General features: G+C 45.2%; 1 protein-coding gene across 1 annotated transcript in view; it reads left to right on the plus strand.

Moving 5' to 3' along the window:
• Window positions 1–22,564, plus strand: part of ARMC9 (armadillo repeat containing 9) — a 134,563-nt gene extending 111,999 nt beyond the window's left edge. Inside the window, 3 exon segments of the mRNA XM_083364078.1 lie at window positions 2,483–2,612; window positions 19,253–19,422; window positions 21,406–22,564. Of these exon segments, the coding sequence (XP_083220204.1) occupies window positions 2,483–2,612; window positions 19,253–19,422; window positions 21,406–21,428 (323 nt within the window). The 3' untranslated portion in view covers window positions 21,429–22,564.
• The last annotated feature ends 5,377 nt before the right edge of the window (window positions 22,565–27,941 follow it).

Genomic DNA, 27,941 nt, shown 5'->3' on the forward strand with positions numbered 1-27,941 from the left:
AAAATGAGATCCTCACCGCAGCGGAGGGGACGTTCCAGGGGGTTGTGGCAGATTTAGTACAGGCAGTCCTCCACTTAGGACCACGTTAGAGCTTCTGTGGCTAAGCAAGGCGGTTCTTAAAAGAGTCGCACCTGATTTTATGTCTTTTTTTTTTGCCACCGTTGCCAAGCAAATCACTGCGGTTTTAAAGTGAATCACATGGTCATTAAGCGAATCTGGCTTTCCCCCATTGATAGTTCAGAGAAGAGCAACTAAGATGATCCAAGGCCTGAAGACTGAAACATACAAAGAACGGTTGCAGGATTTGGGTTTGGCTAGTCTAGAGAAAAGAAGAAATGGGTGGGGGGGTGACATGACAGCAGCATTCCGGTATTTGAGGGGCTGCCACAAAGAAGAAGGGGTCAAAAACTATTCTCCAAAGCACCAGAGGGCAGGACGAGAAACAATAGTTGGAAACTGACCAAGGAGAAAAGTAACCTGGGATTGAGGAGAAACTTCCTGACAGTGAGGACAATTAACCAGTGGAACAGCCTGCCACCAGAAATCGTGGGCGCTCCATCACTGGAGGTTTTTAAGAAGAGACTGGACAGTCACTTGTCTGAGATGGTATAAGGTCTCCTGCCTGAGCAGGGGGTTGGACTAGATGACCTCCAAGGTCCCTTCCAGCTCTATTCTGTTCTAATTTTGCTTGTCAGAATCCCAAGTGGGAAGGTCACCAACGGTAATCACGTGACTCAGGACGCTGCGACTGTCGTAAATACAAGCCGGTTTTCCAGGCATCTGAATTTTGATCCCAGGACCATGGGGAGGCTGCAGCTGTCCTAAGGGCAGAGACCAGTTGTAAGTCAATTTTTTCAGCACTGTTGTAACTTCAGTCACTAAATGAATGGTTGTAAGTAGAGGATGTACCTGTATAGGATTACAGGTAAGTGCTCAACTTACAACCGATCATTTAGTAACCATTCAAAGTTACAATAGTACTGTAAAAGGTGACTTATTTATTTATTTATTTATTATTTGGATTTATATACCGCCCCTCTCCCGAAGGACTCGGGGCGGTGTACAGGGCAATTAAACACTATATACAGCACATAATATACAAAAATTAAAATAAATTAAACCCAATTAAACTTATGACCATTTCTCACAGTTACCTTTGTAGGATCCCCATGATCATGTGATCAAAACTCGAATAGAATTCAATAGAATAGAATAGGACACAATAGAACAGAATAGAACAGAATAGAATAGAATAGAATAGAATAGAATAGAATAGAATAGAATAGAATAGAATAGAATAGAATAGAATAGAATAGAATAGAATAGAATAGAATAACAGCGTTGGAAGGGACCTTGGAGGTCATCTAGTCCAACCCCCTGCTCAGGTAGGAAACCCTATGCCATTTCAGACAAATGGTTGTCCAATCTCTTCTTAAAAACTTCACAACTTCTGGAGGAGATGTTTGGCAGCTGGTTCATACTTACATACTTCATACTTACAACCGTTGCTGTGTCTCAAGGTCACGTGATCACCCTTTGTGACTTTCTGACCAGCAAAGTCAATGGGCAAACCATTTTGAACTTAACAACCGGGTTACTCTCTTATGAACTGCAGCAATTTACTTAACCTCTGTGGCCAAAAAAGAGGTCATAAAATGGGGCAAAACTCACTTAAGAAATGTCTCGTTGAACAACAGAAATTTTGGGCTCCATTGTGGTCGTAAGTCGAGGACTACCTGTGTAGTTTAAGCAAGAGCCTAGAACTGCAGTAGATATTAACGGCTTCACAGCAAAAAAAAAATGGCTGTGTTCTCATTGATTGCGGCTCCGGCTTGTCGTAATGTAGTCCTCGACTTACAACTACTTATTTAGCAACTGTTCGAAGTCACAGCGGCACTGAGAAGAGTGACTTAGAGCCAATCCTCATACTTACGACCGTTGCAGCTGCATCCACGGTCACATGATCAGAATTTGGGCGTTTGGCAACTAGTATGTATTCATGACGGCGGCCCTGTCCCTGGGTTGCCGTCTCTATTTGCAACCTTCCGACAAGCAAAGTCAGTGGGGGGAAGCCGGATTTTCTTAACAGCCACCTGACCTGCTTAAGGACCGCAGCGACTCACTCATCAAATGTGGCCAAAAAGGCCGTAAAATCGGGGGCGACTTTCTTAACGACGGCAAGCGAATCGTTCATCCAACGTGGCCAAAATCAGGCGTGTGACTCCCTTAACACCTGCCTCCCTTAGCAACGGAAATCCTGGTCCCCGTTATAGTCCTAAGTCGAGGACTCTCTGTAATGCTTATGTCGATCGGAGTTCACGACCGTTAAGATTTCAACCACGTTTGTAGTGCTCTGCTTCGGAGAGGTTGAGTTTGTAAAGTCTTAGGATTAAACCTCGAGAACGGGCACGATGGATCTCGGGCGGAAAAATGCAGAGCGGGTTTTAAAAATGTCCATTTCCCCCCCCCCCCAAAATGACAGTTGAAAGCGAAGCTTCCGGAAGATCTTCGATGCACCTTGGAGCTGACCCAGATGTCCGTTCGGTCGCTGAAGTTCTCATTCTCCACTCCCCCGGTTCTTCCCAAGACGGCGGAAACCCGTTGCCAAACAGGTCCGTAAGTAGCGGGTGGTTTTCCCACCCTGGGCTCTCCAAGCTTGGCAACGTTGTAAGACTTGTGGACTTCAACTCCCAGAATTCCTCAGCCAGCCTTTGTTGGGCTTCAGCTCCCAGAATTCCAGTATTTGAGGGGCTGCCACCAAGAAGGGGGACGGAGGGAAGGGGAGGGGGCGTTTCAAATTATTCTCCAAAGCACCAGAGGGCAGGACGAGAAGCAACGGATGGAAAGTGACCCAAGAGAGAAGCCACCTGGAATTAAGGAGAAACTTCCTGACAGGGAGGACAGTGAACCGGTGGAACAGCTTGCCACCGGAAATCGTGGAGGTTTTTAAGAAGAGACTGGGCAGTCACTTGTCTGAGACGGTACAGGTTCTCCTGCTTGAATGGGGGGCTGGACTAGAAGACCTCCAAGGTCCCTTCCAGCTCTAATCTGTTCTGTTCTGTTCCATTCCGTTCCATTCTATTCTCTATTCTGTTCTATTTTCTGTTCTGTTCTATTTTCTATTCTTTTCAATTTTCTATTCTACTCTGTTCTATTCTTTCCTGTTCTGTTCTGTTCTATTTTCTATTCTTTTTCTATCTATTCTATTTTCTATTCTATTCTATTCTATTCTATTCTATTCTATTCTATTCTATTCTATTCTATTCTATTCTATTCTATTCTATTCTATTCTTATTCTATTATTATTCTTCATTCCTTCTATTCTATTCTATTCTATTCTATTCTATTCTATTCTATTCTATTCTATTCTATTCTATTCTATTCTATTATTATTCTATTCTATTCTATTCTATTCTTATTCTTCATTCCTTCTATTCTAATCTATTCTATTCCATTCCATTCCATTCTCATTCCATTCCTTTCCTATTCTATTCTATTCTATTCTATTCTATTCTATTCTATTCTATTCTATTCTATTCTATTCTATTCTATTCTATTATTATTCTTCATTCCTTCTATTCTATTCTATTCTATTCTATTCTATTCTATTCTATTCTATTCTATTCTATTCTATTATTATTCTATTCTATTCTATTCTATTCTTATTCTTCATTCCTTCTATTCTAATCTATTCTATTCCATTCCATTCCATTCTCATTCCATTCCTTTCCTATTCTATTCTATTCTATTCTATTCTATTCTATTCTATTCTATTCTATTCTATTCTATTCTATTCTATTCTATTATTATTCTTCATTCCTTCTATTCTATTCTATTCTATTCTATTCTATTCTATTCTATTCTATTCTATTCTATTCTATTCTATTCTATTCTATTCTATTATTATTCTATTCTATTCTATTCCATTCTATTCTATTCTATTCTATTCCATTTCTGTTCTATTCCAATTCTATTCTATTCTATTCTATTCTATTCTATTCTATTCTATTCTATTCTATTCTATTCTATTCTATTCTATTCTATTATTCTTCATTCCTTCTATTCTATTCTATTTTATTCATTTTCTATTCTATTCATATTCTATTCTATTCTATTCTATTCTATTCTATTCTATTCTATTCCATTCTATTCCATTCTATTCCATTCTATTCTCAATTCCTCAGCCAGCTATGCTGAGTGGGCTGGATGGGGGAGACAGGTGGGCAGGGAGTGTGTCCTTGTGGTCAGTCGTAAGGGTGGACAACTGCAGGAACACTGCAAAGGCCGCAACCTTTGAAACCAGGTTGTAAGTATTCTGTTTAACTAGAGGTAGTCTATGACTTACTGTTAGGAAATAAAGTCCTAACCTGGTTTGGGTGAAAATACATATAATATGGTTGTGTACCTTTAAGAAGAGAAATGGCCGAAGGGTGTGACTAATTCTATTCAGCATAAATGAATTTCAGATGTTAGCCTTACTATCTCTCTCTAGTCTGACTGACTTGTTACTCTGTGTATTGATATTTGACTTTTAACTGGTAAGGATTTTTTTTTGACTTTGACTTTGTTTACTCCTGAACTGTTATTCAATGGTGATTCTTCGTTACTGACCTTGGATTGAAAACTGGACTATATGTAATTGTGTTTTTTGTTTTGTGTTATATTGTCTGATTGCAATGTATGGCAGTGAAAGTTGGACCATAAGAAAGGCCGAACGCCAAAGAATTGAGGCCTTTGAACTCTGGTGCTGGAGAAGACTCCTGCGAGTTCCTTGGACTGCAAGGCGATCAAACCGGTCAGTCCTAGAGGAGATCAACCCCGACTGCTCTTTAGAAGGCCAGATCCTGAAGCTAAAACTCAGATACTTTGGCCACCTAATGAGAAGGAAGGACTCACTGGAGAAGAGCCTCATGCTGGGGAAGATTGAGGGCAAGAGAAGAAGGGGACGACGGAGAATGAGGTGGCTGGATGGAGTCACTGAAGCAGGAGGCGTGAGCCTAAATGGACTCCAGAAGATGGTGGAGGACAGGAAGGCCTGGAGGAATGTTGTCCATAGGGTCGCGATGGGTCGGACACGACTTCGCAGCTAACAACAACAATATTGTCTGAGTAAAAATATAGTTATGATACAACTCAAGTTAGTTTGCTTTTTACTGTTTGCTTCTTAAAGGTCCCAGTACACTTTCCTTTGTGCATCGCAAGCCTTGTATAAGGCATTCTGCACATTCTAATTTTGTTTCGAATTAACACTTACAATAGTTTGACTAGTTACCTTTTGAAGTTACAACAGCACTGGAAAAAGAGACTTAGGACCATTTTTCACACATAACGACCGTTGCGGCCTCCCCCGCGGTCACGTGATCAACATTCAGACGCTCGGCGACTGATTCGCATTTATGACGGCTGATCACGGGGTCACGCCATCCCCTTTGGCGACCTTCTGGCAAACAAAACCAGCGAGGAAGCCAGCTCCGCTTAACAAACCCCGTTACGGACTTTATTTATTTTTTATATATTTATTTATTTATTTATTTTATTACATTACATTTATATACCGCCCTTTCCCGAAGGACTCAGGGCGGTTTACAGGGTGATTAAAAAACAAAGATACAAAAGTTAAAAACAGATTTAAAAAAAATTATATCCGTCCCTGCATAAATAAAACCCCAGTTAAAATTAAGATGAAAGCTAAAATTAGAATTCTCAGCCTTTACCAACTGCGGTGATTCGTTTTAACGACTGCGCCAAGAAAGGTTGCAAAATGGGGCCAAACTCACTTGGCAAACGTCTCCCTTAAGCCACAGAAATCTGGGGGCTCCCTTGCGGCCCTCAGCAGAGGACTGCCTGTGGCTTTTGGGAGGGACTGTCATAACTTCACCCGATTGCTAAGTGGACGGTCGTAAGTCGAGGACTATCTGAAGCACCCTAGACGTATATTCGTGGATGTTCATGTTTTCTCCACAAGCGTTTCAGAACAGAACAGAATAACAGGAGTTGGAAGGGACCTTGGAGGTCTTCTAGTCCAACCCTCTGCTCAGGCAGGAAACCCTACAGCATTTCAGACAAACGGCTGTCCAATCTCTTCTTAAAAACCTCCAGTGATGGAGCACCCACAACTTCTGGAGGCAGGTTGTTCCACCGGTTAATTGTTCCCACTATTAAGAAATTCCTCCTTATTTCCATGTTGCTTCTCTCCTTGGTTAGTAACCATCCGTTGCTTCTTGTCCTGCCTTCAGGTGCTTTGGAGAATAGCTTGACTCCCTCTTCTTTGGGGCAGCCCCTGAGATACTGGAACACTGCTATCATGTCACCCCTCGCCCTTCTCTTCGTTAAACTAGCCGTGCCCAGTTCCTGCAACCGTTCCTTCTATGTTTTAGCCCCCAGCCCCCTGATCATCTTCGTTGCTCTTCTCTGCACTCTTTCCCGAGTCTAATCGTTCTGCAAAGGCGGTTTATGGAAAGAATGAATTCGGATCCCTCCCAAGCAAAGGGACGGACAGTTCAATAAATAGGATATTTTCTTTTTTTCCCCCCTCTGATGTTTCCTCTTGGCTAACGGAGCTTCGCATCCTCAGGCGGGAGGCGCTGACATTTCAACAGCTAATCTTCATGAATCAGCACAACCCGGAGGGCCTGTTTACAAAATCCCCACTGTCACAACGGAGATTAAAGGGGCAGGAGGTGGAAAGGGGTGCCCTGTGCCAGGTGGAGGCTTTTAATTCTTTTTTTGTGTGTGTTACGCATCGGTGAAGTCGTTAAGACGGCAGTTCCCGTCATCGCCACCTTCCTGTTTCCATTTCGGGCTGGAAGGGAAAAAACCTCTGCTCGCTCAGGCTGCAAACCACGGGTGTCTGTTTTGTCTTTTGTGTTTTGTTTCGTGCTTCGGTTGGCCTCACTCTGGAGGAGATAGCAACCACTGCGCGAAAGTCCTCGGCTTACGGCCCTTGGTTCAGCCACCCCGCAAAGTCGCCACGGGGCTGAAAAAAAATGACTCGCCGCCGTTTGTCGCGCTGACAACCCCACAGTTACGTGAGCAAAATTTGGGTGTGTATTTGTGTCGGCGGCGGCCTCCCCGGGGTCCCGTGATCCCCCTTTACGACCTTCCCGGTTGGTCTCCAACGAGCAGAGTCAACGGGGGAAGCTTAGCGACTGCACGATCCACTTAATGCTTGTGGTGATTCGTTTAACGTCCATGGCCACAAATTGGAGTCACTGAACCACCGCCTGGCTTAACTATGAAAATTCTAGTCCCAACTGTGGCCGTTAAGTCGAGGACGACCGGTAGCGTCCCACGCATCGCATCACACAATGCCGTTTGCGTGCTGATGTCGTGGTGTGTGCGGCATCGGTGACCCTCTGGCTTCACCCTGTGGCTGTCTCTGGGCTGTGTGCACCCTAAAAATATTTAACCAGGTTTGTGAAAGGCCACTGTGGTTTCATTTGCACAACAGGAAGAATTTGCTTCAGGTTAAACTTGGTTTAGCTTACGATATCAGGGAGGTGAACCTTAAAACAGTTTGTTTGGCTTCAGGTTGAAAATTACGTTAAGCCAGAAAATGGTTGGTTTTGTAACCAGAGGTTCACAGCTGCTGCTTTAAGCTGAACTTTAGTCCTTGTGTGTTTGTTGTGAAGTGTCAAAACGTCCCTTCCCTTCTCCACTTTCTTCTTCTCCTCCCCTTCCCAGGGTTTGGAACGATTTTTTTTATTAATCCATTTCCAAACAGACAGCCGGTCCAAATGAACAATTCGTTGTGTGCAAAAACAAAGCAGAAAAGAATACGGCTAGCCCTCACGACAGCTCATTTAGCGTATTTTCCGGCGTATAAGACGACTTTTTAACCCATGAAAATCTCCTCAAAAGTTGGGGGTCGTCTTATACGCCGAGTCGTCTTATACGCCGGAAAATACTATTCACCTCTCTGATCTTTTCTGCTGGACGGCGGGATCACTGGGTGAATGAAGGTAGGCGATGGCGACCCGTGGTTAAGCGGCCAACAGCGAACGGGTGATGGAGGGCAAACTCTCGTCAGATCATGGGTTGGCTGCTGCAGCCGCCGCAATTACTCTCTCTAGGACTGGCCATGCTGGCGCTTCCAATACTGGCTGTCAGGTCCCTGATGAGAGGAGGGGCAGGCGGTCCCCAGAGGCGCGCCGCTCAACAGTAGGAAGGGAGCACCTTTGCTCCCACCGAGGCACCGCCTGACCCGCGCCGACCACAAGAATCGCTTGCCCAGTCACGGAGTGCGGAACTAAGAGCAGCAGCGCACCAAACGAGAGAGCTCAGAGGAAAGAAGGCGAGGCGCCCATTTGGCGGGAAAGGAGCAAAGCTGGGCAAATCACAGAGCAGGCGGAGCATGGAAACGTTACAGAGGAAAAGGGGTTTAAAAGGCGAGGCGGGCGGGACGTGGGCCTGGAGACGTTCTGTTAGAAGTAACGAAGGAGCCTCCAGGCGCTTTCTGGATCGGATTGTTCGAGCTGAGGGTGCCGCTACAGTCCTCGTGTTTCCCAGGGTTGCCTGTCGTGCCAGAGGTATTCCTTGTAGCCCCAGATTCTTTAGCTCCCCACTTTCCTTAATTCGGGCGAATTTTGTGCTCCGTGGAGAAACATTAATACGCAAATGCCGTTTGTTTAACCGCGCAAAACTCGGGGGAAACCTTGGTATTTGGGAACGGAATGGCTTAAGACTTTTCATTTCTGTTTTATGCACGGGCTGGGAGGGTCACGAAGTTTGCCTCTTTTATTTTAGCAACATCGTGGCACTTATAAAAAAAAGGGTACTAACGCTAAACGAGTTGTTAATATGCAGATTGTGTGCCAGGAAGTGAAATATTATTAGCCCAAACCCTATAATTTAACAGAAAACGTAGGGGGTCGTCTTATACACCAGGTTGTCTTATATGCCGGAAAATACGGTAGTGACCGTTCAAAGTTACAGCGGCACTGGAAAAAGGGACTGGTGGCCGTTGTTCACACTTAACGACCGTTGCGGCCTCCCCGTGGTCACGTGATCAAAATTCACAAACTCGGCAATTGACTCGTATTTATGACGGTCGCCGCGTCCCGGGGTCACGCGATTCCCTTTTGCAACCTTCTGACAAGGAAAGTCCATGGGGGGAAGCCTGATTCATTTAATGACGGGGTTCCTAACTTAACAGCTGCAGCGATTCGCTTAACGAACTGTGGCAAGAAAATTCATAAAATGGGGCAAAATTCACTTAACAACATAAATTTTGGGCTCAGTTGTGGTCGTACGTTGAGGACTACCTGTAATGTTCTCTAGCTGAACTTACCCAATATATCTTTATTACATGTCCACCAAACATGATACTACGTGCCTGACTTATGTTTACATTTCCAACATCTATCTGACATGTTTTTAAACATTTTTGCTTGTCTTGCTGGTGGCAAGTGCCATCTAGAAAACATTTTATATAAATTTTCTTTATAAGAAGTTGACATTGCCAGTTTATAATTTCTTTCCCATAAATTTTTGCTATTTTTCTAATTCTGTAGTACATCCAAAAAATTTTCACCCATCTTATCATTGTTTCTTTAACTTGTTCGCTTTCCATTTCCAAAATTAATAAAAAAAATTATACATTTTCTTAATTAGTTTCTCATCTGAAGAAAGTCTTCTCAAATGCTGTTTGTTCTTTATAAAATCCATACAGTTTAACATCTTTTTCACATCTAGTTTGCATTTGTAAATGTGCCCACCACGACAAGTTGATACCCAGATTTTCCAGTTCTTGTTTAGATTTTCAAGTCCCTTCAGAATTTAGAATATATGTCCAGATTTTTTCAAAGTCCACCAAATTTGGGTGTACAAATGCTTCCATAGTTGACAACCACCCTGGAATTTTCAAATATATTTTACTTTTTATTTCTTACCCATACTGTTAACAATGCATTTCTTATGCAGTGATTTTGGAAATACTTATGAATTGTATTTTCCCCATGCCATAAAAAGGCGTGCCACCCCAATTGTAAATCATGCCCCTCCAGATATAACAACCTTTTATTTCTAAGAGTTATCCATTCTTTTACCCATTTTAAAGCAGATGCTTGATGATACAAAGCCCACTCTGGTAGCCCAAATCCTCCATTTTCCTTAGCATCTTGTAACATTTTAATCTTAATTCTAGCTTTTTTTCCCTTGCCAAACAAATTTCAAAATTAGTCAATTTAAATCTTGAAAGTAGCGTTTCTCAAGTTTTATGGGAATTGTTTGGCATAGAAATAAAATTTTCGGCGATACATTCATTTTCCCTGTAGCGATTCTTCCTAGTATTGACAGTTGCAGATTTTTCCATTTTTTCCAAGTCCAATTTTATGGGATTCAATAATTTTGTGTAATGATCTTCTTTTGTTGTTGAACATCTTGCCGTTAAATGTATACCCAAATATTTAACCTTTTTCACTATCTGTAATTCTGTTTTTTTCTGACTTTTTTTTTTTTATCTGTAAGATTTTTTTTCTATTACTTTGTAGTTTTTTCTCTATTTATTTTCAGTCCGGCCATTTCTCCATACTGTTCTATCTTTCCCAGTAATTTGGGAATCATTTCCAAAGGTTATTCTAAGATAAATACCAGGACATTAGCAAATGCTTGTAATTTATATGTTTCGCTTTTTATTTCCAGTCCTTTAATTTCAGTATCCAGTTTGTTAATTTATTTGGCCTAAAACGACATCTGCTTTGGGCTTGTGGTATAAAAGGAACAATGATCCAGAAAGGTGTACAGATGGTCCTCGACTTACGACCACCCAAAATTTCTGTTACTAAGCAAGTCACTGCGTTTTGCCCCATTTTACAGCCTTACTTGCCGCAGTTGTTAAGTGAATCACTGCAGCTGTTAAGTTAGTAACACGGTTGTTAATCTTGACTTTGCTTGTCAGAAGGTCGCAAAAGGGGATGACATGACCCCGGGACCCTGCAACGGTCATTACTATGAGTCAGTTGCCAAGTGTTTGAATATTGATCACGTGACCATGGAGGATGCTGCAACGGTCGTAAGTGTGAAAAACGGTCATGTCACTTTTTTTCAACGCCGTCGTAGCTTTGAACAGTCACTAAATGAATCGTGGTTGTAGACGGCAGTTGTGGGGGAAAATATCAACTTACCCCAGGAAAACCGGAACGTGTGAGAAAGCAACTGAAGATTGACCTCTGTTGATTCTCTTTGGCGTGCGAGGGAGGGAAGGGGAAACGGTCATGTCATTTTTTTTCAACACCGTCGTAGCTTTGAACAGTCACTAAATGAATCGTGGTTGTAGACGGCAGTTGTGGGGAAAAATATCAACTTACCCCAGGAAAACAGGAACGCGTGTGAAAGAAACTGAAGATTGACCTCTATTGATTCTCTTTGGCGTGCGAGAGAGGGAAGGGGAAACGGTCATGTTACTTTTTTTCAACGCCGTCGTAGCTTTGAACAGTCACTAAATGAATCGTGGTTGTAGACGGCAGTTCTGGGGGAAAATATCAACTTACCCCAGGAAAACAGGAACGTGTGAGAAAGCAACTGAAGATTGCCCTCTGTTGATTCTCTTTGGCGTGCGAGGGAGGGAAGGGGAAACGGTCATGTCACTTTTTTTCAACGCCGTCGTAGCTTTGAACAGTCACTAAATGAATCGTGGTTGTAGACGGCAGTTGTGGGGGAAAATATCAACTTACCCCAGGAAAACAGGAACGTGTGAGAAAGCAACTGAAGATTGCCCTCTGTTGATTCTCTTTGGCGTGCGAGGGAGGGAAGGGGAAACGGTCATGTCACTTTTTTTCAACGCCGTCGTAGCTTTGAACAGTCACTAAATGAATCGTGGTTGTAGACGGCAGTTCTGGGGGAAAATATCAACTTACCCCAGGAAAACAGGAACGTGTGAGAAAGCAACTGAAGATTGCCCTCTGTTGATTCTCTTTGGCGTGCGAGGGAGGGAAGGGGAAACGGTCATGTCACTTTTTTTCAACGCCGTCGTAGCTTTGAACAGTCACTAAATGAATCGTGGTTGTAGACGGCAGTTCTGGGGGAAAATATCAACTTACCCCAGGAAAACAGGAACGTGTGAGAAAGCAACTGAAGATTGCCCTCTGTTGATTCTCTTTGGCGTGCGAGGGAGGGAAGGGGAAACGGTCATGTCACTTTTTTTCAACGCCGTCGTAGCTTTGAACAGTCACTAAATGAATCGTGGTTGTAGACGGCAGTTGTGGGGGAAAATATCAACTTACCCCAGGAAAACAGGAACGTGTGAGAAAGCAACTGAAGATTGCCCTCTGTTGATTCTCTTTGGCGTGCGAGGGAGGGAAGGGGAAACGGTCATGTCACTTTTTTTCAACGCCGTCGTAGCTTTGAACAGTCACTAAATGAATCGTGGTTGTAGACGGCAGTTCTGGGGGAAAATATCAACTTACCCCAGGAAAACAGGAACGCGTGTGAAAGAAACTGAAGATTGCTCTCTGTTGATTCTCTTTGGCATGCAAGGGAGGGAAGGGGAAACGGTCACTTTTTCCCCCCAGTGCCATTGTAATTTCAAACAGTCACTAAACGAACTGTTGTAAGTAGGGGACTACCCTCACCTTAGTCGTTCAGGTTCTCTTGTCGTTTATGAGAACTTTCTGTAATATTAGCATGAGGCACATGCTTCCCATTATTGCGCAGACGGGAACGTCCTGTTCCGCTGTCTGTTTGAATAATTGGTAGTGGTTTGTGGGTCACTGATCAGCCAATGTAACTTTTTGACTGTCCTCAGGTTTCCTGGCTACCTTTGAGTCTCTCTCTGTTCAACAAACAAGGAAGAGAATGCAAATGCTATTAGATAAATATTTAAATTCCAGTATGAAGAATAGTGTGAGAGAGTGGACTCGCTTAAAGCTGCTTGATATCTCCCACTTCCGTAACAAAAGCTAGTTGCATAGCCTTAGTAAGGCCACACCTGGAATCCTGCACCCACGTTTCAGTCCCCACGCTATAAAAAAGATGTTGAGACTCTGGAAAGAACGCAGAGAAGAGCAACAAAGGTGATGAGGGGTTGTTGTTGTTAGTTACAAAGTCGTGTCCGACCCATCGCGACCCCATGGACAACATTCCTCCAGACCTTCCTGTCCTCCACCATCTTCTGGAGTCCATTTAAGCTCACGCCTCCTGCTTCAGGGACTCCATCCAGCCACCTCCTTCTCTGTCGTCCCCTTCGTCTCTTGCCCTCAACCTTTCCCAGCATGAGGCTCTTCTCCAGTGAGTCCTTCCTTCTCATTAGGTGGCCAAAGGATTTGAGTTTCCACTTCAGGATCTGGCCGCCTAAAGAGCAGTCAGGGTTGATCTCCTCTAGGACCGACCGGTTTGATCTCCTTGCAGTCCGAGGGACTCGCAGGAGTCTTCTCCAGCACCATAGTTCAAAGGCCTCCATTCTTTGGCGCTCAGCCTTTCTTATGGTCCAACTTTCACAGCCATACATTGCAACTGGGAAGACCATAGCCTTGACTATACGCACTTTTGTTGACAGGGTGACGTCTCTGCTTTTTAGTGTGCTGTCTAGATTTGCCATGGCTTTCCTCCCGAGGAGCAAGCGTCTTTTAATTTCTTGGCTGCAGTCCCCATCTGCAGTGATCTTGGAGCCCAGGAAAATAAAATCTGTCACTACCTCCATTTCTTCCCCATCTATTCGCCAGGAGTTGAGAGGGCCGGATGCCACGATCTTGGTTTTCTTAATGTTGAGTTTCAAGTGATCAGGGGACTGGAGGCTAAAACATATAAGGAACGGTTGCTGGATCTGTCTAATTTAATTTTAAAAAGGAGCAGGGGTGACAGGATAGCAGTCTTCCAAAATTTGGGGGGCTGCCCCAAAGCGCCTGAAGGCAGGACAAGAAAAAAATGGATGGAAACTAATCAAGGAGAGAAGCAACCTAGAACCAAGGAGAACTTTCCTAACAGCGAGGACAATTCACCAGTGGAACAGCCTGCCACCAGAAGTTGTGGATGCCCCGTCAATGGAGGCTTTTAAGAAGAGACTGGACAACCGTTTCTCTGGAACGATATAGGGTCTCCTGCCTGAGCAGGGGGTTGGACTAGATGACCTCCCAGGTCCCTTCCAGCTCTGTTATTCTGCTCAATGATTTCAGATAGCATTCTCCTCCAGGGTCTTAGTGCTCACTAAATCTCGGCTTGTTCCAAGCACAGAGATGGACAGCATGTCTGAATAGCATGTCAGACACTGACTAGCAGGATGCAGGTTAAGAAGTTAGGGAACAGCTCGGTTCCAAAAATGTTTTTACGCTAAATGGTATGGGGTTTTCTGCCTGAGCAGGGGGTTGGACTAGGTGGCCTCCGAGGTCGCTTCCAGCTCTGTTATTCCGTTGTCGTCGTCATCATCATCATCATCATCATCATCATCATCATCATTATTATTATTATTATTATTATTATTATGAAGCTTTTATTCATAAAACATGAAACTCAGTCAACTGAGCACTCAAATTGACTGGCACTCATGGTTGACATGGGCTGCTGCCAGCCTCCTAGGTATCAACCAGGTATCTCCTTAAAATGTAAGCCGATCCAAGTAGCGCAGTTTTTTGTAGCTTTGCTGGGGTTATTGCAGGAAGCTGCAATTTCTCAAGGTATTTTCCAAAGTTTTTGGACATCTTTCCCAGTGCCCCGATGACAATGGGGATCACTGTTACGCGTTTCATCCATAATCACGCATTTTCGATGGCCAGGTCGCGGTATTTCGTAATTTTTCCCAGTTCTTTTTCTTAGACTCTGGCATCTCCTGGTACAGTGATATCAATCAACTGTACGCTTCGGTTCTCTGCAACTGCGATATCTGGTGTGTTGTGATCCAAATGGTGATCTGTCTGTATTCGGAAGTCCCACAAGATCTTCACCCTCTCATTCTGCACAACTTTTTCCACCCTATGTTCCCATGACTTTTTGTACACAGGCAAGTCGTATTTTTTACACAATGCCCAGTGGGTTAGTTTAGCAACTCGGTCATGTCTAGCTTTGTAATCCGTTTGCACGATTTTGCTGCACTCACACATTAAACATGAAACAGTTTCCACTTTGTCGTTGCAAAGTCGGCAATTTGGATTGTCAGTAGATTTTTGTATCTTCGCTTTCATGGCATTAGTTTGTAGTGCTTGTTCTTGAGCAGCCAGTATTAAGCCTTCCGTTTCTTTGTTGATGGTTCCCTTCTTAAGCCATGCCCATGTCAAGTTGTTGTCACATTTTCCTTCAATGTTTTTCAAATGCTGTCCATGCAAAGCTTTGGTTTTCCGTCTACTTAATCTGTCATCCAGCCGTTTTTCCTTATATTCTGCCTTTTTTTCTGTTATTTTGATAATGCTCTCTGTTTTCACAACCTGCAGCAATTTTTCTGTACTATGATTCACATAGACATTCAAACTTCGTTTTTCTTCTTCTACAGTTTGGTGGATTTGCAGTAGCCCTCTGCCCCCTATTCTTCTTGGCAGGTACAATCTGTTGATGTCACTTTGTGGATGTAAAGCATGGTGCATGTTCAAAAGTGTACGCGTTTTCCGGTCTAGGTCTTCCAATTCGGCCAGTGTCCAGTTGATAATTCCAACTGGGTAGCGTATCACTGGGACTGTCCATGTATTAATGGCTTTAATTATATTTCCAGCATTCAGCTTTGATTTTAGTATTTTGCGGACTCTCCTGATGTATTCCTTTTGTGTTGAGTCTTTGACTTTTCCATTCAAGATGTTATCTGCTTCCAATATGCCTAGGTATTTGTAACCATCATCCTTTGCTAGTGCTTTCATAATACTTCCGTTTCCCAGTTCTATTCCTTCTATTTTCCCCACTTTTTCTCGTTGCATGGATAATATAGCACATTTTCCAAGTCCAAAGTCCATTCTGATGTCGCTGCTAAACAGTTGAGTATTGATTCAAGTTCAGTGTGGCTTTTCGCATACAGTTTTAAGTCATTATTATTATTATTATTGTTATTGTTACATTGTCCCCTCCCCCAAAGAAGTGGGGGGTGTCAAGCTATTCTCCAAAGCCCCTGAAGGCAGGAGAAGAAGCAACAGATGGAAACTCATCAAGGAGAGTGTCAAGGTATAAATCACCTTAGTAGAGGGCGAAGGACCGTGCTTCAGAGGATGCATGATGTGCATGAAGGGAGGAAATAAAACACGACGCATAATCTTACTAAATACCTTTTAACTGAGAAACTTTTTCTAGGCATGTGCACAAAACAGTCTGAAACCATAACATATGGGATTCACTATGGTTACCAGATAAGCTATCACCACAGGTGTAGAGAGCAGGGGAAATGTACAGTTAGAAAAGCAACCTGGAACTCAGGAGAAACTTCCTGACAGTTAGAACAGTTAACCAGTGGAACAACCTGCCTCCAGAAGCTGTGAATGCTCCAACATGGGACGTTTTTAAGAAGAGACTGGACAGCCATTGGTCTGAAATGGTATAGGGTTTCCTGCCTGAGCAGGGGGCTGGACTAGATGACCTCCAAGATCCCTTCCCGCTCTATTCTGATTGATTGACTTTGGAACAAGTGCAGAGAAGAGCAACTAAGATGATTTAAGGCCTGCAGACTAAAACGTCCGAAGAACTTGGGTTTGGCTAGTCTAAAGAAAAGAAGAAAGGGTGTGTGTGTGTGACATGATAGCAGCATTTCAGTATTTGAGGGGCTGCCGCAAAGAAGAGGGGGTCACGTTATTCTCCAAAGCACCAGAGAGAAGGACGAGAAACAATGGTTGGAGACTGACCAAGGAGAGAAGCCACCTGGAACTTAGGAGAAACTTCCTAACCCTTAAGGACAATCATCCAGTGGAACTCCTTGCCTCTGGAATCTGTGGGTGCTCCATCGCTGAAGCCTTTTAAGAAGAGCCTGGACAGCTACTTGTCTGAGATGGTATAGGGTCTCCTGCCTGAGCAGGGGGTTGGACTAGAGGACCTCGGAGGCCCCTTCCCACTCGGTTATTCTGAATAACGGCAGTCAGGTTCCAGCAAGTTCTGACCCAAGGAAGCCGAGTCAAGGTAATTGGAGGCCAGCGGTTGGAAACTGTCCACGGCTTTTTGGAAACTCTTTTCTGCACATTGAATGCTTGGGAAAAAATAAAATAAACCGACATTCCATCAGCAGGGTTCATGTTTGGCCAGAGCCTTCTTCCTGGACTGTCATCAAAGATACCCTGGGAGGTGGCTGATGGGTGTGTGTGTGGGGGGGGGGGGAATTGTTCAAAGGAGGTGAGCAATATTGCCCTCCTCCCCGCCGGTCTGTGCAAACAAGCTTGCCTGGTTAATTTGCTAACAAAGTGGGGGGGGGGGCTGTTTGCTGAGTCCCCAACCTCAAACAAAGGCAGCAATTTAAGGCAACCACAAAGGCATCACCTTGCAGGACATTCCCCTGGAAACTGGAGCTGCTGGTCATTTATTCCCTCCAGGTGGCCAGAAGCTCATTAATCTTTCTCAGCCAGCATAATTGCTGCTTTTGATGGTTAACTGCCTCGGAGACCTCAAGCTTTATTATCTCTGCAGTGTGTTGTACTATTGCTTGGGAAAATAGAGGTTCCTCCATCCAAGCTCAGAGAACGTCAGGGAGCCCTCGTTTCAATCCTGAGCTGCTGCTATTATTATTATTATTATTATTATTATTATTATTATTATTATTATTATTATTATTATTATTATTATTATTATTATTATTATTATTATATTATTATTATTATTATATTATTATTATTATTATTATTATTATTATTATTATTATTATTATTATTATTATTATTATTATATCATTTTTATTCATAAAACATGAAACTCAAGTCAACTGAACACTCAAATTGACTGGCGCTGATGGTTGACACGGGCTGCTGCCAGCATCCTAGATATCAACCAGGTATCTCCTTAAAATGTAAGACGTTCTGAGTAGCGCAGTTTTTTGTAGCTTTGCTGGGGTTATTGCAGGAAGCTGCAATTTCTTGAGGTATTTTGCAAAGTTTTTGGACATAGTTCCCAGTGCCCCGATGACAATGGGTATCACTGTTACGCGTTTCACCCATAATCGCGCAGTTTCGATGGCCAGGTTGCGGTATTTCGTAATTTTTTCCAGTTCTTTTTCTTCGACTCTGGCATCTCCTGGTACAGCGATATCAATCAGCTGTATGCTTCGGTTCTCTATGACTGCGATATTATTATTATAATATTTATTATTATTATTATTATTATTATTATTATTATTATTATTATTATTATTATTATTATTAATCATGGCACAGTCAGCCAGATGTTCAGACTGGATTTGGCATTTTTGTCTACCCATCGAGTCCTTCCCAAGGACCTGGGATAGGCAGATGTGGATGCTGGATGGTGTTACAGATCTCGTCGCAGGATGGAAGCAGTTCCCAGTAAGGCCGCCTTTTGCAATTGACTATTTGTCAATGCCAATGATGGTGTTCAAGTGGTGCTCCAGTTGTTTTGGGATTGCACCCAAGGCGCCTCTTACTATTGGTACCACCCTTGCTTGCCTTTGCCACAGTTGTTCTATTTCTATTTGTAGGTCTTTGTATTTTGTCATCTTCTCCGGTTCTTTCTCGTCTCTTCTGCTGTCTCCAGGCACTGCCACGTCCGCTATCCAGACTTTTTTGTCTTTCTTCTCGACAATTGTTAAGTCCGGGCTGTTATGTTGCAGGTGCTTGTCTGTTTGAATTCTGAAGTCCCAGAGCAGTTTATATTTTATGATCCCACCAGTTCTTGCTTGCAGGCAAATGATATTTCTTGCAGATCTTCCAATGCGCCATTGTTGCTACTTTGTCGTTCCGCTGCTTGTAGTCAGTCTGCGATCTTCTTGCAGCAGCTCAGCAGGTGGTCCGCTGTCTCTTCAGCTTCTTTGCATAGGTGGCACTTACTATCTGTTGCTGTCTTCTCAAGTTTGACTTTGTACGCATTTGTCTTTAAGGCTGGGTCTTGTGCAGCCAGAATTAGTCCCTCGGTCTCTTTCTTCAACTTTCCTGCTCTTAGCCATTGCCAGGTCTTGTAGTAGTAGTAGTAGTAGTGGTGGTAGTGGTGGTGGTGGTGATGATGATGATGATGATATTGGAAGGGACCTTGGAGGTCATCTAGTCCAACCCCCTGCTCAGGCAGGAAACCCTATACCACTATTCTCCTCTGTTAAAACCTGGTCAGCTTCTCCCTATCTTCCTCTCTTCTCCCAAGTCCCCAAATGAAGAAGCTGGTCAAAGTTTTCCCTGCTTTCTTCTTCCTTTATTTCTTGCAGTGAATTCCATCTGGGCTTTGCCGGCAAACCCAAACCGTCCTGCGTCCCAGACTTCCAGAACATCCGGCCTGGGAGAGGGAAACTCCCGGCCATCGCCCCCCAGTTTTGCCCGTCTGGACCTCACCCATCCCTTCGCCCCAACTCTTCGGAGTCAGCAAGACACAAGCAAAGTAAGGACCCCCCAAAAACTAAAAAATCAAATTTTTTTTTGTTTCGCCACGTCATCTGTGCTTCTTCGAAACGTTCTGATTTCTTTCCTGGTGAACCTCTGACAGATGGGTGTCCTCCAGATGTGCTGGCCCAATTCCTCAGGTTCTCTCTGCTACTCATTTAGCCTTTGACCGATAAAAATTCGTCCACATGAATATCACAGTCCAGTCGCCCAGCCGCTGACGCCAGCCCTTCGGAGTTGAGCCAAGAAAATAGGGCTCAACGTTTGCAGCGCGAGAGGTGCCACCTCCACGCGGTTGAACGTTTCTAAATAAAGCTCCATTTGATATCAGTTAGCCATTTATTGGCTTTCTCCTCCATGATTTGGCAAGCTCCGTTTTGCAAGGCATCATGTTTTGTTGTGCTCTGGAGCATATTGATAAAAAGGAGAATATTTGTAGCTCAGGGTTGAAACGGGGGGCCTTTGGTGCTCTCTTGAGCTGGGTGGTTTCCTTGCAGATGTTTCATGACCCAACGAGGCGACGTCGTCAGTGCTAGGAGGGAGGGGAAAGTTCCACCACCACTAACAGGGCAAGCTACTAGTATACATAAACAGAGAGCAAATCCCCCTCCCTCCTAGCACTGATGGTGTTACCTACTTGGGTAATGACATGACTGCAAGAAAGCAACTAAGCTGAGAGAGCATGATGGACCCCACCGTCCTTTCCCTTTTTTCGTCCTCCTCCTCTCACTGATGATGTTCCCTAGTTGGGTCATGAAACGTCTGCAAGAAAACAACCCAGCTCAGCGAGTACCAAGGACCCCACAGTCCTCCTCCTCCTCCTCCCTTCTAGCACTGATGACGTAACCTAGTTGGGTCATGAAACGTCTGCAAGGAAAAAAACCAAACTCAAGAGAGCACCAAGAGCCCCATAGTCTTCCTCCTCCTCCAAGACGGGTGATGTAACCTAGTTGGGTCATGAAACGTCTGCAAGAAAACCACCCAGCTCAGAGAGCACCAAGGACCCCACAATCCTCCTCCTCCTCTCCCTTGTAGTACTGATGATGTGGCCTAGTTGGGTCATGAAACGTCTGCAAAAAAACAGCCCAGCTCAGAGAGTACCAAGGACCCCACAATCCTCCTCCTCCTCTTCCTCCCAGCAAACCCCACTCCCTCCTAGCACTGATAATATTACCTACTTGGGTAATGAAATGCCTGCGAGAAAACAATCAAGCTCAGAGAGCAGCAAAAACGCCACCATCCTCCTTGTCCTTCCTTCCTTCCTTCCTTCCTTCCTTCCTTCCTTCCTTCCTTCCTTCCTTCCTTCCTTCCTTCCTGTGAGATGGTCTCACGAGGTCGATGTTCGTTAAGGTGCTTCCAAGTAAAAGGCATCACGCAGGAATGCAATCATTCAAAGCTTTATTTAACGATAAAGTAAATAGAAAGAGTTCCCTGGCATGGAGGCATCCATGCCTGGGTTGAGCTCATGGATAAGCAAGCAAGCAAAAGAAAGAACAAAAGAGAACAGAGGAAGCAGAGAGCAGCCCCTTGAGCAGAGGTATTTATGGGGGGTCTCAGCCCCTGCCTTACCATAAAACTCTCGCCAATGGGGCTGCAGGGGCCGGGGACCCCTGACCCACCAGTGGGAGCAAAGAAGCCTCTTTGCTCCCATCTGATGACCTTTTTGGGGAACTGCCATGGCTGACACAAAACATCTAACCCACCCTTCCTTCCTTCCTTCCTTCCTTCCTTCCTTCCTTCCTTCCTTCCTTCCTCCCTCCCTCCCTCCCTCCCTCCCTCCCTCCTTCCCCCAAACCCCCACTTCCTTCTGGCACTGATGACGTTCCCCTAGTTGGGTCATGAAACATCTGCAAAATGGCTGGGGAATCCTGAGGGCTGAAGGCCCTCCGTCTCCAAGATGCCAAAGTTGCTCTAGCAATTTCTGATTTCCGCTTTAACGGACAGCCTCTCCCCCCCCTCGTTCTCTCCCTCTCTCCTGCAGGCAGCCATCCTTCTAGGAGGTGAGGACAGGCCCTTTCCTCAAGAGCCCCCAGCTCGAAGACAGCCCCCGTCAGCTCAGCTCGCTGTAACGGGAACCCTGGCATCTTCCTGGCACCCCCGGCTAGACCCAGCCGGAGGTTAGCGCAGAAGGCCGATACTCTACACCCCGTGGCTCGGAGACCATCTGATAAGAGGTGGCTTTTTTGGGGGTGGGGGGGAACTTGGTCGAAAGACGGGATCCTTTTTTCCGGAACCGGAGATGTCCGAAACGCCCGTCCCGCTTTCAGCCGCATACCCACAGCCTTTTGTGTCCTGAAAAAACGACAATAAGAGCCGCTGCCCTCATGGGACACGCCGAAGAACCCTCGGTCTGAAATAGAGAACGAAGCTCTGGCTAATCTGTGGGCCGTGACTGGCCGTGATTCAAGGTTTAGCAGAACTAAATGCTTCAATGGGCAAGACCGGGATAAAGCAGGCGTTTTTTCAGAGAATTGCAAGAACCGGAAGAGACATCTACAGTAGAAAGTTCCACGCGGGGGAGGCTCTGCCTTCGATCTCTCAACCAGTTCCTTCTTCCTGAGGTATGACCTCAAGAAGATCCAGGACAGGTGGTTCTCGAGCCACGACCACAGTCGAGCCCCCAAAATTGATCTGGCTCCGTGAAATGTTTCTCAAGGGAGCTTTGCCCCGTTTTATGTCTTTTTCTGGCCGCAGGGGTCAAGCGGATCACCGCGTTCGTTAGGTTAGCAACCCGGTTGTTAAGTGAATCTGGATTCCTCGTCGACTTCGCTTGTCCGGAGGTGGCAAAAGCAGATCGCCTGACCCCCTGCAGCCCGTCACAAATATGAACCAGTTGCCAAGCGTCCGAATTTTGATCACCTGACCGTGGAGGAGGAGGAGGTTGCGGTGGTCGTAAGTGTGAAAAACGGTCGTAAGCCACTTCTTCCCTGCCGTTCGTAACTTTGAGCAGTCACTAAACGGACTGTCGTAAGTCGAAGGCTGCCTGTAAGATGGCGGTTGCGGGGAAAATACGAACTTACCCCAGGAAGACGGGAACGGGTGCGAAAGAAACTCAAGATTGCTCTCTATTGATTCTCTTTGGCATACGAGGGAGGGAAGGGGGCACGCGGTCCGATCCTGTTAGGGTAGCCTGTGTCAATAAAGGAAGTTACCGAGGTGTTTTGTGCCTGTTTTCTGACCTGGCCTACCTCAAAGGGCTGACGGCAAAGGACGATGGGCTGGCAGTTTCCCCGTCTCAGGGCTGCTCTGCCATCCGATTCGAATGCAAATGCAGGCTCTGGCTGAACTCAAGGATGGATTTGTGTGATAGCAGAAGCCGAAAGGACACATCAGAAAACCCGGTGGGACATTGGGTGGGCGGCTCCCCTGTGTTTGAGGGCAAGTGGGGGTGGATAGCAATTGCAGACTTATATACTGCTTCACAGTCCTTTTACAGCCCCTCTCTAAGCGGTTCACAGAGTCAGCCTATTGCCCCCAACAATCTGGGTCCTCATTTTACCGACCTCGGAAGGATGGATGGACGAGTCAACCTTGAGCCGGTGAGAATCGAACTGCTGGCTGTGGGCAGTGAATTAGCCTTCAACGCTGCATTGTTAAGGAAGAGAGGGAGAAAGGGAAGGGAAGGGAAGGGAAGGGAAGGGAAGGAAAGAATAGCAATGGCACTTAGACTTATATATCACTTCACAGGGCTTTCAGCATGTTGCCCCCACCCCACCCCACCAAACAATCTGGCTCCTCATATTAGTGACCTCGGAAGGACGGAAGGCTGAATCAACCTTGAGCCAGTGAGAATCGAACTGCTGGCTGTGGGCAGTGAATTAGCCTGCAATGCTGCATTGTTGAAGGGAAGGAAGGAAGGAAGGAAGGAAGGAAGGAAGGAAGGAAGGAAGGAAGGAAGGAAGGAAGGAAGGAAGGAAGGAAGGAAATTTAATTTTTTTTTTAATTTTAATCCCATTTATATCCCGCCCTTCTCCGAAGACTCAGGGCGGCTTACAATTTAAGCACAAACCAATGTGCTTAACAAAAGCCTTCATTCTATGTATATGCCTGCTTATTAGGGCTTTTGGGGGGCCCCCCAAGCGGCATTATTACAAAGTCAGCTTATTGCCCCCAACAATCTGGGTCCTCATTTTACCTACCTCGGAAGGATGGAAGGCTGAGTCAACCTTGAGCCTGGTGGGACTCGAACCTGCACTAATTGCAGGCAGCTGGTGTTACTTAAGGAGGCATTAGCCCACTGCGCCACCAAGGCTCCTAAGCAATACTTAGACTTATATACCGCTTCACAGGGCTTTACAGCCCCTCTCTAAGCGGGTTACAGAGTCAGCCTCTTGCCCTCCCCAAACAATCTGGGTCCTCATTTTAGCGACCTCAGAAGGAGGGATGGATGAGTCAACCTTGAGCCGGTGAGAATCGAACTGCTGGCTGTGGGCAGTGAATTAGCCTGCAACGCTGCATTGTTGAAGGAAGGAAGGAATAGCGATAGCACTTAGACTTATATACCACTTCATGGGGCTTTACAACCCTCTCTAAGCGGGTTACAGAGTCAGCATATTTTGCCCCCAACAGTCCGGGTCCTCATTTGACCGACCTCGGAAGGACGGAAGGCCGAGTCAACCTTGAGCCGGTCAGGATCGAACTGCTGGCAGTGAGCCGTGAGCGAGCCTGCAATGCTGCGCTCTAACCACCGGGCCACCCACCCCAACTCCTGTATAAAAATGTCTCTCCACCTGGGCAAGTGGAAGACCTGGAATCCTGGGCAGGGGTGATAGTCGCAAGTTCGAATTTGGGTTGTAGCAGGCCCTTTTTCTTATTTTGAACCATTGTTAAGTGAGCAGACGCTACGTTGAGGCCTTCCTACGCGAGGGCCAGGTACGCCTCCTTTTTCAAAGCCCAAATGCTCATGTCTTCTGGAGGCTCGGGCAACTGGAGACCACATGACTGCTTCCCCTCTTAAGCCAGCCCATATTAGCTTTCCAAAATTCCCTGGCCTGCTGCGTGACGAGCACATTCCCGTTGTCTTACTGGAGGAGCATAAAGAGAGTCCATTCGGTCTAGAGATGAAGGTACCCGGCTAGGAAGCGGGAAACCACGAGTTCTAGTCCTGCTTTAGCTAACGGAACCAATGGATGCCTTCAGACGTTGTGGGAGCTTCATCACGGGACGCTTTCAAGAAGAGACTGGAGTGTCATCTGTCAGAAATGGTGTGGGGGTCTCCTGCTTGGGTGGGGGGGGGGTTGGACTAGATGACCTTCAAGGTCCCTTCTTACTCTGTTATTCTATTCCAGGGCTCCTCAACCCTTGTCAACTTTAAGACTTGTGGACTTCAACTCCCAGAATTTGCTGGCTGAGGAATTCTGGGAGTTGGAAGTCCACAAGTCTTAAAGTTGACAAGGTTGAAGATCCCTGTTCTCTTCTATCTTTGTGTGTTTTCCACGCTTCGGTGCCAGCTTTGATTTGACCGTAGTGGGCACCGTGGCCTTTTTGGACCATCTGTGTGGACCTCTCTGGATCTTCTCTCACCGCAGCAATTTTAGCCAACTCTGGAGAGGACTTCTCCTCTGCTGTGTCTCTTTGCTTGGCCCAAATCTCTCCCATCTCTTTTCACGACGTTTTCCCTGCCCGTCAGGCATCTGCTTCTGTCCGGAAAGTTGAGGATGACAAAACCGGTCTGTTTCCAAAGAAGTCACTCATTCCCGGAGGATCTGCTGAGTAGGGAATCGACTTGGCTTTTGGCTTTTAATAAGCCCTTGGATAAACAGTAATAAGCCCTGAGATAAACAACCCCCGTAAGGGCTTTGGCGAAATGACTGACCGAGGAAGAGACGGACAAACTGCTATTATTAAATCTCTCATTTCTGGAGAAACCCCGTTTATTTTTTTTAAAAAAAAAATCTCCTTTTCCTTGGAAAAGGGAGACCATGGGAATATTTGAAATGACCATTGGCTTGTCTCTGCAGTGGGAGCACACAGGAGACACCCTTAGAAGTCAAAAACGTCAGGACTTTTCCCACAGACATCACAACTATGTTTTCTGGCTGCTGATGGAGTCCATTTCGCTGCGTTTACACAACAGTAGCTGGGGCGGTGACTTTAGTCCAAATTAGACAAATGACGAGATACACAGGTAATCCTCGACGTACGGCTACGATGGAGCCCCAGGTTGCCATCGCTAAGCAAGACAGACAATAAGTGAGTCGTGTCCCTGTTTTGCGATCTTTTAAGCACATCTGGCTGGGAAGCTTGGAAATGGCGGTCCCTGGGACGCTGCAACCGTTTGTAAACATGCTGGTTGTCAAGCGCCCGGGTTTTGACTGTGTGACAAAGGGGATGCTGCAGAGGTCCTAACTGCGAAACCTGGCTCATAAGTCACTTTTTTCAGCATCGTCGTAACTTTGAACGGTCCCTAAATGAATAAGTCAAGGACTAGCTGTCTTACAGTTTGCATTCTATATTGTTTGCAGAATAAAATGCGACCGTCGGTACATACGTAAAACTAGGAAGCAGCAGCTCCCTCAACACAATCATAGAAATGGAAGCTTCGTTGGCTGCCTTCTAACAAAATGAAATTCAATTGTGAAAAAAGTAAGGTTCTACATTTAGGCAGGAAAAATCAAAGGCACAGGTATAGTATAGGTGGTACCTTGCTCAATAGTAGCAACTGTGAGAGAGATCTCAGAGTCCTAGTGGACAATCCCTTAAATATGAGCCGGCCGTGGGCTGCAGCTGCCAAAAAAGCCAACACAGTGCTAGGCTGCATTAACAGAGGGAGAGAATCAAGATTGCGTGAAGTACTAATACCACTTTACAATGCTTTGGTAAGGCCACACCTGGAATACTGCATCCAGTTTTGGTCACCACGATGTAAAAAAGATGTCGAGACTCTAGAAAGGGTACAGAGAAGAGCAACAAAGATTATTAGGGGGCTGGAGGCTAAAACATATAGGGAATGGTTGCTGGAATTGGGTATGTGTAGTTTAACGAAGAGAAGGGTGAGGGGTGACATGATAGCAGTGTTCCACTATCTCAGGGGCTGCCCCAAAGAAGAGGGAGTCAAGCTATTCTCCAAAGCACCTGAAGGCAGGACAAGAAGCAACGGATGGAAACTAGTCAAGGAGAGAAGCAACCTGGAACTAAGGAGAAACTTCCTGACAGTTAGAACAATTAACCAGTGGAACAACCTGCCTCCAGAAGCGGTGAATGCTCCAACACTGGAAGTTTTTAAGAAGAGACTTTGTCTGAAATGGTATAAGGTTTCCTGCCTGAGCAGGGGGTTGGACTAGATGACCTCCAAGGTCCCTTCCAACTTATTATTACTATTTTTATTGTTGTTGTTGTTGTTGTTGTTATTATTATTATTATTATTATTATTATTATTATTATTATTATTATTTCCTTCTTTCTCATTTTCCTTCCTTCTTTCCTTCTTTCTTTCTTTCCTTCTTTAATTCTTTCCTTCCTTCCTTCCTTCCTTCCTTCCTTCCTTCCTTCCTTCCTTCGCAATAGCCCTTAGACGTATATATTGCTCCATAGTGCTTTTTACAGCCCTCTCTAAGTAGTTTACAGAGTCAGCATATTTTACCCCCAACGATCTGCGTCCTCATTTTACTGACCTCGGAAGGACAGAAAGCTGAGTCAACCTTGAGCCGGTCAGGATTTCCCGACAGTGAGAACAATTAACCATTGGAACAACCTGCCTCCAGAAGTTGTGGATGCTTCATCACTGGAATTTTTTAAGAAGAGACTGGACAGTTATTTTATTTTTTATTTTAATTCCATTTATATCCCGCCCTTCTCCGAAGACTCAGGGCGGCTTACAAGCTTAGCCCTTCTCCGAAGACTCAGGGCGGCTTACAAGCTTAGCAGTAGCCTTCATTCTACGTATATGCCTGCTTATTAGGGCTTTCGCCCCCCCCCCCAAGCGGCATTATTACAAAGTCAGCTTAATTGCCCCCAACCATCTGGGTCCTCATTTTACCTACCTGGGAAGGACGGAAGGCTGAGTCAACCTTGAGCCTGGTGGGACTCGAACCTGCACTAATTGCAGGCAGCTGGTGTTACTTAAGGAGGCATTAGCCCACTGCTCCACCAAGGCTCTGAAATGGTATATAGGGTTTCCTGCCTGAGCAGGGGGTTGGACTAGATGGCCTCCCAGTCCCCTTCCAACGTTGTTATTCTATAATCTGTAAACGTATTGTGTATTCTTACCAGCTGGCTTTTCTGCATATTTCATGGGTGCTGCATGCCGGATCTTGAGCAGCCATTTCAGTCCTGCTACTGATATTTATTTATTTATTTATTTATTTATTGGTGGAGATCTCAGAAAATAAATTGCCCCAAGATGGCCCCACCAAGATTACCTTGTTTGATCTCGGAAAACTAAGCAGAGCAGAACTGGGAGAGTACCAGAAAATCCCAGGAGAAATTGAAAACACATCCTTGGGGGGGGAAAAAAGCAAGGCTGAATAAATTTCTGGGCAATTGTCAAAATAAATGAATTATACATGACAGCCGAGT

This window comes from Vipera ursinii (assembly GCF_947247035.1).
Source record: "Vipera ursinii genome assembly, chromosome: 5".
NCBI classification, from domain to species: Eukaryota; Metazoa; Chordata; class Lepidosauria; order Squamata; family Viperidae; genus Vipera; species Vipera ursinii.